A 16,733-nucleotide genomic window follows, 5' to 3' on the forward strand; every position below is an offset into this window, starting at 1 on the left:
GTTTGTTGTTCTATTTGTGTTTGATATTGATCGGTGAACGCCTCCACAGCAGGAGTTGGGGCGGGCGGCCGCACTGCTGCCGCCTCTCACATATCTCTGACTGAGTTAGCTCGTCTACGAGACATGCAGTGAGCTGACCCGTCTCCGTCAATATCAAACAGTGAGTTAGTTAATCCGTTTTCGTTTACATCAGACAATGAGTTGATCTGGCTTGGCTAATATAAAAAGTGAGCGTCCATTGACATCAAGCTGTGAGTTAGCCTGTCTCCGTTAACATCAACCAGTTAACTTCCGTCTCCATTAATATCAAAGTGTGAGTTAGCCAGTTTCTGTTCACGTCAAATTGTGAGTACACTCTTCTCCGTTAGCATCAAACTGTGATGTATAGCCCGTCTCCGTCAACACTTAACAGTGAGTTAACCCGTCTCCGCTAACAGCAAACAGTGCGTTAACTCGTCTCCGAATAGTAAGTACGTCTCCGACAGTACGATGCCATACACCGACAGCCCTCACCTGTCCCGGTTCATACCAAACAGCGCAGCTCACCCGTTCCGGTTCATACCAAACAGTGCAACTCACCCGTCTCCTTTACCTCCTATCATACACCAAAACTCGCTCGGCTCCGGTAGCCATGCACTGAGAGCTCACCCGTCTCCGGTAACATGCACTGAGAGCTCACCCGTCTCCGGTAACATGCACTGAGAGCTCACCCGTCTCCGCTAACATGCACTGAGAGCTCACCCGTCTCCGCTAACATGCACTGAGAGCTCACCCGTCTCCGCTAACATGCACTGAGAGCTCACCCGTTTCCGGTAACATGCACTGAGAGCTCACCCGTTTCCGGTAACATGCACTGAGAGCTCACCCGTCTCCGGTAACATGCACTGAGAGCTCACCCGTCTCCGGTAACATGCACTGAGAGCTCACCCGTCTCCGCTAACATGCACTGAGAGCTCACCCGTCTCCGGTAACATGCACTGAGAGCTCACCCGTCTCCGGTAGCATGCACTGAGAGCTCACCCGTCTCCGGTAGCATGCACTGAGAGCTCACCCGTCTCCGGTAACATGCACTGAGAGCTCACCCGTCTCCGGTAACATGCACTGAGAGCTCACCCGTCTCCGGTAACATGCACTGAGAGCTCACCCGTCTCCGCTAACATGCACTGAGAGCTCACCCGTCTCCGGTAGCATGCACTGAGAGCTCACCCGTTTCCGGTAACATGCACTGAGAGCTCACCCGTTTCCGGTAACATGCACTGAGAGCTCACCCGTTTCCGGTAACATGCACTGAGAGCTCACCCGTCTCCGGTAACATGCACTGAGAGCTCACCCGTCTCCGTTGACGTCGTACAGCGAGAACGCCCAGCGCAGTTTGTCGTAAATGTCGCCCCGGCTCAGCGCCGATAAAGCCGTCACAAATTCCTGCAGGAGTTATAGGACAAACCAGCGCAGCCGGTCAGGCTCACAGGTGTCACACAGGACTTCATTACCTAACGGTAACTTCCCGAACAGATTCTAGACGGAAAAACTGCTATCGGTCACTGCTAGTGTGGCCGACGGCAGAAAACGGTTCACGTCTTGCACTAGAGGCTTGGTATGTGGCCCTAAAGCCAATATTTAAGCGCAATGCTTAAATACCGGCCCCGGTGCCGCAGTTAGTAAGCGTGCCGTGACGCGGGTCGGGAGGTCTCGGGTTCGATCCCCGGTGCCGCCCGCCCCGCGGTCGTTGTCCCCAGATATATCACTGGAAGTAGAGTGGAGTGGAGATCCTCATTAACCGTAGCTCAGAGGGAAGGGGTATGGAGGAGAGGGAGTGCCTCTTGTGATGGGCGCAAAGGCTGTTGGAAGGGCGATTTAATAATACAAGAATAGTAACGATAAAGAGGATCACGAGCATGCTAATCGTTCACCAGACACGTTCATAGTCGAGCGCGTGTCGCACATTACCCGCGGACAGGGTCAGCTATAACTGATGGACACATTCGACCCCCCCCCCCCCACAGCGACCCCCTCTGTGGTGACCCCGTGACCGATCGCTGACCAATATTGCCTCGACGAGAGACCATTGCTCAGCGATGACCAGCGCGCCTCACATTAATTGGAAACCGCGGCATTATCGAAGGAATGATGATCGACTGGGGGGGGGGGGCGGAGTAGTTCCTTTGTTTCTACCGACAGGAAAAGCCGATGTGCGCGCTGAGACGGAATGGGATGAGTATGGCGCGGCGAGGACCCGATAAGAATTGTAATTACCAGGACAGGGCGGTGCCGCTGGGAGGCGGGGTGTCTCACCTCGAAATTGATGGTGCCCGTGTGGTCTGTGTCGAAGGTGTTGAAGATGTGGTGCGCGTACGCGTTCGAGTCTGAGAAAGACAGAACAGACAGGAAGCGTGAGTGGGTGCTGCTGGCAAGTATGATTGACTATCATAACAACCAGTATAACGCCTTTTGGGGCGACTAACGGAGCGAGCGAGAGGGTGAGCCTTGCACGTGCGAAATGGCGAGGGGGTACCTCCAACTGAGTTGTGCACGGCACCCTACTAACCGGTCTCTAGCGATGTGCCAAATTTGAGCACAATCGGCCCAGCCGTTCTCGAGATCTGGAGGCGGCACCCTGCACGTGCGCACGTGCAAAATGGGTCCCAACTGACTTTTGCACGGCACCCTACTAACCGGTCCCTAACCATGTACCAAATTTGAGCGCCATCGGTCCAGCCGTTCTCGAGATCTGGAATCGACCCCTGCACGTCGACTGACATAGTCGACTGACATAGCCCCGTCTCGGTGGACTGGCGCCGGCCCGCTATCACCGCTTATCAATGCCAACTGTCGCGGCAGCCGACCTGACTCTCCGCGGCCCTGGATTGTACCATATTCATTTATTCTGTTTACGTTGCCAGGTGGTGGTGCCTCGATTTAAGCATCAGCTTTTGCACCACCACCTGGACTATTTGCTTATTTCCATTTTATGTCTAATAAATGTGTTTTGTTGTTTTTGTTGTACGTGCGCACGTGCAGCAGCACCTCAACTCTGGCACATGGATATGCATTGCATAGTGGGTGCCTACCTACATGCCAACTTTCAGCGCAATCGGCCAAATAGTTACCGAGATATTGCAACAATTGCAAAAGTGACACCCCTTCGTTTTGCACGTGGCACGTGCATAAGGGGTCACCCACATGCATCGGGAATAGTCCAATACTTGGTAGAAGGAATGAAGCTACCCTACAAAAATTACCGCATGTAAATCGGTCAAGTGGTTGCTGAGATATAAGCCTCGCAAAAGCGTGACCACGGCCGGCCGGCCGGCCGGCCGGCCGCTCATACTCAGAAATTTCCGTTAATCTAAGGAAAGACTACGCTCGCTTCGCTCGCTCCGTAATCATAATGCCCTACGTCGAAATTGGACGAAGCTGAACTGTCCCTCAACAGTTGGAAATGAAGAACGATAGCGATATGAAAGATATCAGTAGGATTTGCAGGCTGAAATATGCATAGCTTAGCGAGTTTCTCAATAAGATTCCGGGATCTACTATAGAAAGTAGATTATGGAACGGTATTAACCCGCGCCCGGCTGGGGGTCCTGGATTTCCACGCCCTGCTGGGGGGGGGGGGGGTGTTTGAACACCCCCCCTTCTAACTCGGCTCCTGGGCCACGTAGCGATACGCGGAAGGCGGCGTTCGAAAGAGCGTCAAAAATAATGAGGAAATCACTTCGGTCAATTTTTTGGTCAGGTCAAAGGTCAGGTCACCAGAGGTCATTGAAGGCAAAATTTCGCCGATTTCCAGGTCGAATGTCGACAATTTCCAAGAAGCCAACGCATAACTCGGGAACCAATAGAGCTACAGCGCCGCAGAAAAGCGCATTCGATAGCCCTATTAACGCCCTTTCTGAGTAATTCTCTCAGATTTGACCTAACGTCAACGGTTTTGCCTGCAGGGGGCAAAAACTGCAAAAATAGCCGATTTTTTCGGAAACAGTTTTTCTGCAATAACTTTTGACCCAAGCCTTGTACGAGCTTACTTTTACCGGCATCGTGTTCCTCTCGTCAAGACGCATCGAATGAACTATAAGTTGACCTTGAAAGGTCAACTTGAAAATTTGACCTCAGGTCAAGGTCATGACCTGACCGGAAAGGGTCATGTTGCATATCAGTCGATCCGTATCGTCGAGCTGAACACATCTAAGGCGTTTTCATCGCTCTAGCATGCCTCTATCAAAAGTTATTTGCGAAAAACTGTTAGATACCATTCGTGACCTAAGATGACCTCAGGGCATAAACAGGGGTCACGGACACCATTTTCATGTTCAGTGTGTCTCAACCACTTGTAATTTAGTGTTTGGGAGTGTTTATAATGTCTTTCGTCCAAAGGAGGCGCATTTCAATTTTCTCCCATTGACTTATAATGGGGAGGTCGCAAAATTGACCTGACCTTAGGTCACCGATATCAAAATTCTGAGATATACATTTTGTACATGCTATTGCTCTTAGCAATCGCTGAAAGTTTCAAAGCGATCGGTCACTCGGTGTAGCTATGACAGACATTGAAACTTTTTATGAGGTGAGGTCACTTCAAGTGACCTGGTGACCTGACCTTGAATGACCTTGGTCTGAAATTTTCACAACATGTGTAGAATTGATGTATGATAAGGTGTACCAAAAACGGCGGCGCTCCGCGCCGCCGTTTTTGAGATATTCGCGAAAAACCACAAGGGGGGGTGTTCAAACACCCCCCCCAGCAGGGCGCGGGTTAAAGCTCATGCATCTCCACATAAAATAATGAACTAAGGCTTTTGTGAGCACTATCATATCAAAACATTCGGACAGTTGATACCAGGAACATCCCTGTTGGTATAGTTTTGGCACACAAAAAGTCGTTCTCTGGGCCGATCTTAGTTCATCTGGCCGTAAAATGTTATGTCAGTCCAGTATATATTTACTATGCATAAATTTGTCACAATGGAAACTATGATAAATGACTCTTCTGACAGACTATTTCTGGCAAGGTTTTGCTGTCCTAAGGTTATTTAGACTAGAAAGGCCTCTCGGAATCACATCGGGCGACAGAAAAAACTACTTCAGGATGTTATACGACGCATTTCCAGCGGAAAGAAACGCGTCGGAATGACTTGTTTACCGAGATTCGGTCCCCTTACCTCCTTGGGGGAAGAAGCGCGAGTAGATGTATTTGAATGTCTCCTCGTTGACCGTGCCGCTGGGACACTCCTGCAAAGGAATTCAGTCGTCGGAACAAGGTCTGTGCGTGGCATGTCGTATGTAAGTCTTGGTAAATGATCACAGGCTTTCAAAAGATTGTCGGATATTTGCCAGCAGCGGTAACATCCGATAAAATAGAATAAAACGGACGATAAAATAGAAAATAAACAAAATATATAGCAAAAATAGAGAACGATAAAATAGAACAGACACTATTCTGCAGGCTATTTCCAAGCTCAGCGTTGAGACAAGATGGATGAAACAAATTCTGCACTTTTTTTCGCAGAACAGGGACACGGGCACGACCTTGAACATCCATCCATCATATCCATCTCGTCCTGGCGACCTGCAGCTCCCCTCTGATGACAGACCCATCGCCATTCGCTCAGCAGTCAGAGCAGAGGCCATCGATTACCGGGTGGCCGGCCGACACTGGCGCCGCTAATTTCATCACTGACACCAGCACGTGCCCGGCGCGCGAGGTGCTAATGGACGCTGTCACTGCACCGGCCGCGGCCGTGGTTTCGGTCAGGCCCGACCGAATCCTCAGGGAGCGGCGGAGTGTGTCTGGATCGTGCTCTGGGAAGTTTGATGACAGACGGCGACTTTCGAGGTCATACACTTCAGTATTGATGTAATGGGTCGGCAGGCGGAGAGCGGTATGTTAATTTATTTGGAACTGTGTTACGAAACAGCATGCAACATCGAACAGACAATTACCTGCTCCTAACTAGCTCAGTGTAGGTATACTAAATGCAGCACCATGAAAAATATATAGATAAGGTAGGTCAGGGGCGGATCCAGAAAATCTCCAAGGGAGGGGCCATTAGAAACCAGGAGGCCCCCCCCCCCCATAATCCCACCTGTTGGAGGCCCCATCTTCCCACTTGTTGCCCCCCCCCCAAAAAAAAACTGCGTCTATTGAGCTTATCTAGCTGTTCAGGCAACATCTCAACATCTGTGCAGGCTTGGAGGCCCTCTGTGCAGGTTAGGAGGCCCTGTAAAAGTGGTCATCTCTGCAGGCACGTACCCAGGATTTCGCCCAGGAGGGGGCCACCTGCTTTCGAAGGGGCCCCCCACAGTGTATAGGGCCCCCCAGGTTCCCCGGGGGCCCCCGGGAGTCATGAAGAACCTTTCGATGGTGGGGGGGGGGGGGGCATAGTGGGTCCGGTCTCTCCTGCAGACGTAGGTGAGAAAACGCCACGTGTGTGGGAAAACGCAATTCAGTTCTTTACAACCTAATGTAGCATTTGGTTGTGATTTCTCGCGTTCAACTTCATCAAAGTCAATTAAAACGGTCTCCGTAACGGTCTAAGCCTTGAGAAAATGTGGAAAATTGGAAAGTAAAAATATTTTTGCTTGAGGAGTGTGCATGAAACGCACGGCATTTTATGAGCGAGCGCCTCAATTACTGAACATCCTCTAATTCCGGATATGTACAGGTATATAATATAATAGTGGGGAATAAATGTCTCGTTATCGGAATTCCACTATCTGGCAACTAGCCCTATGTAAACGCGGCTATTATATGTTTCACTAGGAATCGAGCGCAATTGTACTTTTAGCCAGAAAATAAATGTTTGGGTAATTCTGGGACACTCTGTATTAATTGGAGGAATAGGACTTAGGAGGAAATGCGATTGCAAATCGACCCACATCCCTGGGCTGTGTTAGCCAATGACGCCTTTGGGGCCAAGGTTGGGGGGTATTCAGTTAAGCCTTTTTGTTTTTCTGTGATATCTCCGGCACCGTGAAAGATATTGGCTCCTTCAGATGAGTGCCTACTCCAGTCACTATTTATATCCAGTAGCCAGTAGCCACTCAGATGATTTGGGATCAATCAGGTGATAAGCGTACTTTCAGACGACCAGGGGCCCCCAGTCGACCAGGGGTTCCCAGGCGACCAGGTCCTCCAGATGACTAGGGGCCCCACTGCTCCAGGCGACCAGGGCCCTCCAGGCGACCAAGGGCCAATGCGATCAGGTCCCCAAAGTGATCAGGGGCCCCAGGCGACCAGGGGACCCCCATGTGACCAGGGGGCCCCATGCGACCAGGCCCCCGGCTACCAGGGGCCCCCAGGCGACCAGCGGCCCTCAGGCGATCAGGGGCCCCCAGGCGACCAGGGGATCCCAGGCTACCAGGGGCCCAAGGCGACCAGGGTCCCCCAGGCGACTAGGGGCGACCGGGGGCCCCAGGCAACCAGGGGCCCCCATGCGACCAGGCCCCCCGGCTACCAGGGGCCCCCTGGGCGACTAGGTACCCCCAGGCGATCAGGGGCCTCAATATCATGCAACCAGAGGCCCCCCATGCGACTAGGGCCCCCTAGGCGACTAGGGGCCACAGACTATCAAGGGCCCATACGACCAGGCCCTGGGCTATCAGGGCCCCCTAGGCAACTAGGGGCCCCCAGTCGATCAGGGGCCTCATGCGACCAGAGGCCCCCCATGCGACCAGGGCCCCCTAGGCGACTAGGGGCCACAGGCTATCAGGGGCCCCCATGAGACCAGGCCCCCGGCTACCAGAGGCCCCCTAGGCGACCAGGGGCCCAGGAAACTGGGGGCCCTTGGATGACTGCAGGGGCCCCTCGGGTACCCAGGGCACATAAATGAAACTTAAATATCAATTTTTCTTCCGAGTAAAAGACGTTTTATCCAGTGTTTAGGGCCTGAGGGGCCCCCTGAGCGACGAAGGCGCTCGGGGGGGGGGGGGCCTTGGCCCCCGTGCCCCCCCCCCCTTGGGTACGTCACTGCATCTCTGTGAGTATAAGAGACCTCCAAGTTATGAAAAGCTTTACCAATCTTCTAACAAAGAAGTCTTCTCAGCTAGTCTTCTAAGAAATAACTAAGTGGGTAGGTTAAAAAAAAACTCATCGGATTTCGGCCACTTTATTTTCAGGAGGCCCCCTTTTCAGCTTTTTAACTTTTTAACTTTTTATTTTATTTTTGAAAAAAAATCGGCCAAGGGGGGGCCATGGCCCCCATGGCCCCCCCTTGTATCCGCGCCTGAGGTAGGTTTCATCACAATGCACTTAATAAGCGATGCCTTTCTAACAAACAACAATATGCTGACCACCCACACCAGCTCACATCAAAGAGGGCAAACGGAATACTGCAGCAGAAAACAATGTGGTATCCTTCCGGCATTCAAAATGCTTTTTCACTCATTCTATTCACCGTGAAAAAGGCTACCGCCTGGCGGATAGAAATTATGTGGTGTTACGCGCATTTACCGCACTACGGACCGGTCGCCCATATCTAGGGACCCCGCCATTTTGATGTTATTGCTAGTGCTCTAAAAGGCACGGGCAAGACATCAAAGGCAATCTCCTGAGCCCCTTTCATCCCTCCCGCCTCCTCTTTTCAGACTGAAAGCCCGCTAAGTCTAAATCAACATGGAAAATCTTCTCTGTGCTCTCAAAAGAAGATGAAGTTTTGGGCACCCGCACTTTCCAGAGACCAGAAACAGCGACAAGCAATAAACACTTCAGAAATGAAAAGCCGCACTCTTATAAATTAAAGACGTCGAAACTGGTGGCTTTATAACCGAGTGAAATACAACAGCTAAAGCGACTCCAAGTTGATAGGCGGCGGAACGGGGAGGGGACCGGGGCACCGTGCCCCCCTTTGATTTTTGCATTTTGACATTAGCCCTATGGGCGTTGCATGGAAAGAATGGGACCAAAAGTCGGCAGTGCCCCCCCCCCCCTAATTGAGGGTGTTCCACCGCTGCTGCCAAGTTGCAGGATTTGGACGGATACCGCACGCCATAACAATTAACATAATCATTCATGATGTTTCTCTGCATATCCGTTCAATTCAGTACAAAAGATTCAGGATTCTGCCTATTCGTCACAACTTGCCTCAGCAGCTGCACATTGATTAAAGAAAGCAAATATTGAGGCGTGCAGTACCTTACTCCTGAATATCTGTCTGTCATACTGAATATCTGTCTGGCATTCATTCATCTTGTCGTACAAAACAACATAGTATTTTAAAGGGACCCTCCCACCTTCAAAAAAGTTAATGAATTGGCATAAAAGTGATGTAGCGTGAATCACAAAGAGCGAAAATGAACATCTACCAAATTTTACCGGAAAATATTCAACCGTTTTCGAGATATAAGACTTTTATTTTTGTTTACTTTTTGGGAATTCCGCTGTTTCTATGACGTCACATAAAGGTTTTCTTTACGTCGGCATTTGGAAGCAATAATTTGGTATCAAAGTGCGACAAATATTGCGCGAATGATGCGTTTATCTTATCAAGGTCAATATATGATGGCCAACAAAGGATTCCAGGACAATTCTTCTTATGGCATTTTTTCGTATCGCAATTCTTCGTCTGCAAATCTTCGTCAGGGCATTTATTCGTATCGCATTACTTTGTCTCGCATCAGGGTATATGAAAATCGGCTCGCATTTCTTCTTCAACGCAAATATATGCAAGAGTAAGCATTGATGGACAAATAAATGCACCGACGAAGATTTGTAGACGAAGAAATGCGGACGAAGAAATGTCATGCGAGGATTCGTTCGGGTACCATGACATTTATGTGATTTCAAAGTCAAGGTTCACAGCTGATCTGCTAAATCAAGCCAAGAATCCAAACTATCAAAAAACTATAAATATTTGTTTGTCTGTCACAGAGGTCTCAAGCAATATAAGGTTGACATATGTTGAATCAAAAATCTACTGCCACAACTCACATCTCCTGCCTTAGTTTATCATTGTTGTTTTAACTTGCTTTCAAGAGAAACAGAAGCCAGTATCTGATATCACTTCAGATGATTGTTTCAAGATCTGAGTTCAAATGGAATTAAAAGCAAGATCAAGATGAAACAGGGATTATTGCTGTTAAAGTAGTTTGGCCATGATACAACAGGCACATAAATCATTAGCCAAATCAAATACTGGTTGGTTTGTCAAGATGTTTGTTGTCTGTCGTCTGTCGAGCTGCTATGAACACTGAACGCTCTCACTCTTACTTTAAAGAGAGTAGTTTAAGTTGAATGGTAGTGAGCTGTAATTAGACAAAGCAGCTATTCAGTGCTCACATCAAGCCAGGCTAGGAAATGGCATCAACTGTGGTGGGAGGAAGCAGGTTCGGCAGGCCTATGTTGTAAACTTCTGTTGTGTCTTGTGTTTGATCAACTGATGTTTTCTGCTCTGTTTTGTGCAGTGATAGTAGCAGGTAACTGCATGCTTGTCAAATTATGTGAATAAACGAATTCATAATTGCATTTTTCTCTCCATGCAAGGAACAAGCAAGATGTTGTAGAAAATGTAATAGAGGGCTGCATTGCTGATTTCATGCACTTTATCAGAGCTTTATTTAGAATTGCTTTCCTGAAAGCTACACACAGGCCACAGCACTGAAATTCACAATGTCATAGCTTTTGGCAGAAAAAAAGAAAAGACTTGCCTAGGTAAAATTGGCTGAAAGTATGGCAGAGCAGGTCTTGATGCGTATGCCCATCCGTGTGCTTGCCGAAGCCGAACTGACTGCAACACATTAACTCTGACCCACCATGGTGGCTGGCATATCCTGAACTTTCACCACTCTAAACAAGACAACTTTCAGCCCTCAGCATTGTATTAAAACACTGTACATGGCAGTTGACACTCAGAATTTGTTTCAGTGCCATCCACGGACAACATCAGTCGCCATTCACCAGGCCAGTAAAAACAGAATAGATAATAGCTTCAAACCCATGTAGTCAGAGTTACTAGGTCTGCACCTCAAAACAAAATCCAGGTGACATTCACCACGCCAGTAAAAAAAACAGGTAGGTACTTAGGTAACGTAACAGCTTCAAATCTGGTAACATGTTGGTCGGACTTAACACTACCATATGTACATGGAATAATATGATACCAAACAATAGTGCAACCATTCTGGACAACAAAAGTGTATGATAAAATTAATTTAGAATACTTTGGCAGCATGATTTACGAGCACAGGCAGGCATTACCTACCAGCCTTCTCAATGCTCGTAAAACCAACATTGTAGTTTTGATTTTACCTTACATGATAACACACTTGGCTGCAATGGCACATTTAATTTAACACTGTGAAAAGACCAGTTATAACCACTTCACAAGCACAATTGCACCTCATGCCGACATCCTTTTCCAAGGACAGTCAGCAGCGTCTTTCGTCAAAACTGGAAGATCAATCCCCTTTCAACTGTTAACATCAAAAATATTTCTTCATGGTGTGATCTGCTATGGAAACCTTGCGGGAAAAGAATTAATGTCAATTGTCAGCTCTTCAAATTTCTTTGGACTTAAACTTGCAGTACCATATCCAGTTTGCTTTGATATTTTGCTTTTCATTCCATGTTGAAGTTGAACACCAAGCTCCAGATATAGCAGGCAGCTTGATCATCTTCGGCCTTGGTATAATATCAGTCCAAGTTCCAGTGGTGGGTATCTTCTAATATTCAAATTAACATGAAAAGCAATAGGCTTTCTCAGCGCCGAAGACGGATTTCACGTTGATATAAAAGGGAGCTCAAGGTCAGCAAAACTCGGGTTCAAGGAATGGCGGGCGTTGAAATGACTGCTGACGTCATCAACAAACCGCTAATGGTTAAGAGATAGGGACTAAGCTGGTCCCACCCTGCAAGTAAAGGGAAGAAATTTCTTGAACACCATAAAGCTGCGGGGGTTGCGACCAGGATAAATGGTGGTTTCTGAGCCTGGCCGCAAACTTGGCTATCTCAACTCAAAACTAATGTTAAGGTGGGATGGTCCCTTTAAAGGTAGACTGCCACCTTTTTTCCACAAAACGGTTTTCACTAGATCTGAGCCACCTATGTCCCAGACTGAAGTCGGTTTTCCGAAATTCGAACCCGTTTGCGAGAAATCGGAGACCAAAGTTCAGTTTGATGCCATTTTTTTAGTCCAAGAAAACCGACATCTCTACTGTTTATCGATAACTTTGAAACATGAATTTTCTTATCTTTTGGTAAATATATGTCAAAACTTTGATTGTTTCGAGATCAGAGAAGAATTTTGGAGTGTCAAAATAAAAGTTAAACCTATATATTCAGTAGTTCATTTTTTCCAAAAAAAGTGTGGGAAATGGGGTTTAACATGGGCCAGACCCATTCCAAATGAACCATGATTTTTTAAATGTTTTACGAACTTAAATGCAAAATAAATTAAACATGGCCAATTTCTTATGAAATCATATATTAGTAAATCATAAAATACCTTACTTTTTCAAATAAAATGTAATAATCTTATGACCTTGAAGTCTAGTGATGTGTAAACATTGTCGCTAGACATTAACCGATTGATAATTGTATGATAATCGACAATTTTTTTCGCGATTCACGTGATGATACTTTGTCAGGTGAATTCTAAAATTTTGTTTTGTCCAGGGAATAAATCTAGGCCGATCTGAGAAAACTTTTTGAAGGTGGCAGTCTTCCTTTAAGGGGAACAAGTTTTCATGCAAGACGAGACTGGCACCTACTGCGGAAAAATTAATTAAAGCGACCTTGCCCCACCTATTCACACTTTTTATTCCTTCCCAATCACCTTCGATTCACATTTATCTACATGAAACTCCTTCATGTGTCAACAAAACAAAACAGTGCTTGTCCCCTAAACATCTCAGCTATCAAACATCTCAGATCAGCAACAGTCATAAAGTTGATAGGTAATAAAATATTAAGCATACGCTCTCCCCTTCACACAAAAACATTCGCTCGCCCACCATCGCGCACTGAGGTGTCCTCATTATCCTGTCGCCTCGCCTGTATCGGCCCTCAGTCGCCATGGCACCCTCTCGCCTGCGGAGTGGCGGTGACGGAACCACAGGGTGCACTGAGAAACACATTTTAGAACTTATACTGATATAGTCCGTTTTTCTTAAGTTTGCCCCTCACTGTAAATGTCTCTTTGAACACAGCACGAGAATTGCTAGCTGAATTACTGAGAAAACTGGTTGGCGCACACTGATTTAACCAGAATTCACAGACGATCAATTTCATCAAATTTATTTACTATTTCACAGACTCGTAAATCGTATCTGCCAATACCTACAGCCCCACAGGGATAGACGACTTCTCAGGAATTATGCCTGAACTAATAAATAAATTGCACGGCGCTTAACATAACGTTAAATCGTCGATGTTCAAAACTTTTTTTTGAAAATATTATTCATATCTACAATACAATGTGCGCTAACCAGTTTTCTCAGTAATTCAGCTAGCAATTCTCGTGCTGTGTTCAAAGAGACGTTTACAGTGAGGGGCAAACTTAAGAAAAACGGACTATAGTACTCACCTGAGTACCTTCGATGGTTTCCATTTTGCCGCTTTGAGGAATTGGTCTTTCCCGAGAACTGTGCATGGTCTCCACTTCGGTTTCAGGAGTGGATTTGGTCTTGACCGAGATAGTTTAGTACTGGAAGTTGTCTAGCTACCCGTGTAACGCAAACAGTCAGTCTGCGGTGAGATTCGAACCAGCAGTCATTCGGTCAGAAAGGATGGTAAACTTCTCACTTTTTTCCTTATAGTTCTCGCAGCTGACGTGTTTTGACGACAGATGTCAGCACAGAAGGAAACTAAAGGCGTAGGTGGCGCTGTGTTAAGAGTAGAGCAGTTTGAAGTGCTGCGATTCCATTTTCGCTTAGGAAAATAGCAATTATTGATAAAAATAAAACATGTATTTTTCAGTAGAAGAAATATTTTTTAATGAAAAAGAGCCTTACTATATGACACGATGTTTATCGACTTTAACAGTTCAAACCAATTCAAATGGATATCCCTAAGGAACATCTCTATAATGCCTCAGTGCTTCCGGTCCTTCCTTTCTCGAAAGCACTGCGAAGGCTGCCGGCAGCGTGGTTGTTCCTTTCGCGAGTTGGTGTCTGGCGCACAGCGCGAACGTCTCATGGTGAGTTTGTTTTCTGTATTCTTTGTGTGCACTTAACAGCTTGAAAGTAACCACAGCAAAGGTAATTACTTACTCTGGGAGGTGGCAAAATCTGTGTGCCATTGCCCATTTTTGGGATATAGGTTGCGATTGCCATCTGTTTGCCAGTGTTAGCAAAATCTGCTTAAAGGTAGTGTGCCACCTTTGAAAGATTTCCCATTTTATTTTTCCTAGGATAAGAAGCTTCTGTTTTTACCTAATATCGCAAAAAAAATCAAAAATGGGCCTGGAATAGTGCCTTTTTCGCCTAAAAGTTTTTCGGTTTTTAGATATGTATAACAACTGTAGTGGGCTCACCTGCAAACAGGCGTCGGGCAACAATCGCGAATGCGGCGCACTTGTGACAATAAGCAAAGGTCATTATGGTTACGACCATACGACGTACGGGAATGAGTTATCAGCTGTCTAATCGTAGACAACACAATGTCGAGCCTTAAACTGTAAGCCCGTATTGGTATTGTTTCTTTTATTTGGCTGTCGAACATTATTTATGGTTTGAAATATGATTTTATGTAAAATAATTGATATGAAAAAGCCGTCTTATAAGTTATGACCCCATTTCACCACACGCAAGTGGCAGAAATGACAATGATCAGCTGACGCATTTTTCTTGGCCGAAGTCAGAGCGCGCGGCCCGACGCACCACGCGTATTTGGAAATTCCGACCTCGACGAGCATCAGAAGCCACCTAACAGGCGTGTTCGAAACCGCAGGAGATGATGATGAACGGGTTTATCGAAACTTGATTGGATGAGCATATCGGTAATAGCGATTTCAGTGTGTGCATTTATTGTTCATAGTGGTGTGAAATGTGGTTGGGGTACGACCGACAACCCGTCGGGGCGAATTTCGCACTGGGGTACTCAAAATTTGAAGAATTTAAGACGTTTCCATGAGTTTTGAAGGTATGGATAAGTTCTAAAAATCCGGTTCTCCTTATCTGGGCCATTAACTCCATACGGTCCAAGAAAGCTGGCACACTACCTTTAAATACCAATTCGTGTGCTTTGAGGATATGGCTCAGAAATTAAGCGTTTCTGCCGTTTATCTAATATTTGTCTTACTCTCCCTTTCAGAGCAAGAAGCCGTAGAGACGATGCTCTCAATGTTGGACACCGAAGTGAGGCAACTCATCGGGCACAACGCCAAAATGTCCCTGTTGTGTCCTGGCCCTGGGTCACGCGTGTCGCGCCTTGACAGCCGTGACCTTGAACGACCTTGACCGGCCGGGCCGGGCCGAGCGGCCGAGGGTCAGTATCGTCCGAGCGGCGCTGGTGTCAACACAGCTGAGTGCCGCGAGGTGAGGTGAGGCGTGTTCGCCGAGACGGTCCGGCCACAGTGAAATAGTGAAATAGTGGTGTAATCGATAATATGCGTGGCCAGTACGCGAGTGAGATTGACCCTGTGCGCGACACCGATTCAGAGACGCACATAAGTTAACACCGTCGTGTCGGATCGCTCGTACCGGTGATGGGAGACAACGAGCAGCTGGAGCGTCTGATGGCGCTCCATGGTTCAGCAGTCAGCAGGCTGCCATGCTGGAGTAGCTCCTCCCCAGCCAGATGCAGGTACCAGCTGCGCAAACTGTCTAGAGCGGCCAACCGGCTGTCGTCGCCTCCGCCGCTCCTATGGCTAGACTTCGGTCTCACATGGACTGCCGTCGGTAGTGTTCACATGCCAGCCCATACATTTTACCTGTATTAACTTTTTAATGTCTGTGCCTGTGTAACTATTGTACGTGCCTGTACTTAACAGTGTTTGAATTGTACATCGTTCGCACAGTCTGTGGACCGTGGGGAACGCCGCTTGACATGCATTTTTGCACTTACCTGCATTCCGTGTTAAAAGTAAAGTAAAGGGACTGAGCTGTCGTGCACCGGGAGATATTATGGTCTCTTGCTAAACGACACAGTTGAAACTCAGCACGCCGTATACTGACTGGGGCAGCACGCGAAAGGGTTTGGGCACCTTTTGAAACAAAATGTTCGCATCGAATGACTGCATCGCATGTTCTGTTCCAGAGTGAGTTTTTTGACATCTGACACAATAAATATACATGCCTGTTCTTTACCTTGTTTGTGCATGGAGGGAATGGGAAGGATCGAGAACGCGGATGCTGTGCCATGAAAAGCTGGCGCTCTACAGGGAGGGGAGAGGGGGGATGGGTCGTGAGCGCGAATGCCGTGCCAGGAAAGCCGGCGCTCTTAAGTTGTAAAGTTCTCTGAGACCATACAGGATCATATTATGAGCGGGAATTGTGTTCGTTTATGATCTCATGACCTGGTAAAGGTTCTCATGGGAGATCATCCCGCAGTATAGAGTACCTTATCCGGGCAAGTTCTCGTTCAAGATAGCACCCATTCTCACTCGAGAACGTTACGGGAAAACCTGAGAACTTTACCAAACTGGAGACCAACAACTGTAAACAAAGTTCTCCCCAATTGTGGCTCTCATACAGACCAGAACGACCCCTGCATGGTCTCCGAGAACCATGGATAGGCTTGAGTGTTTCTCAGTGTGGGTGGCGGAAGGAAGGGCTGCTGGCCGCGGCCCAGCCCGGCTCTG

At 47.5% G+C, this 16,733-nt stretch overlaps 1 protein-coding gene and 1 long non-coding RNA gene across 2 annotated transcripts in view; one reads left to right on the forward strand and one right to left on the reverse strand.

Annotated features, from left to right (window-relative positions):
* The window catches only part of LOC122365039 (Kv channel-interacting protein 4-like), a 34,257-nt gene extending 20,716 nt beyond the window's left edge, over nt 1–13,541 (reverse strand). The window contains exons 1-4 of the mRNA XM_043335919.1: nt 13,518–13,541; nt 5,160–5,229; nt 2,293–2,363; nt 1,331–1,422 (exon numbers count right to left, since the gene is read on the reverse strand). Of these exons, the coding sequence (XP_043191854.1) occupies nt 1,331–1,422; nt 2,293–2,363; nt 5,160–5,229; nt 13,518–13,541 (257 nt within the window). The remainder of the gene's footprint in view (nt 1–1,330; nt 1,423–2,292; nt 2,364–5,159; nt 5,230–13,517) is intronic.
* Nucleotides 13,542–13,976: 435 nt separating this feature from the next.
* On the forward strand, nt 13,977–16,236 carry LOC122365047. Its single transcript, XR_006253664.1, has 2 exons — nt 13,977–14,129; nt 15,245–16,236. It is a non-coding gene; the product is annotated as an uncharacterized LOC122365047 (long non-coding RNA).
* Nucleotides 16,237–16,733: the final 497 nt, after the last annotated feature.

The sequence above is a fragment of the Amphibalanus amphitrite genome, unplaced genomic scaffold, assembly GCF_019059575.1.
Source record: "Amphibalanus amphitrite isolate SeventyFive unplaced genomic scaffold, NRLGWU_Aamphi_draft 000712F_arrow, whole genome shotgun sequence".
Classification (NCBI taxonomy): Eukaryota; Metazoa; Arthropoda; class Thecostraca; order Balanomorpha; family Balanidae; genus Amphibalanus; species Amphibalanus amphitrite.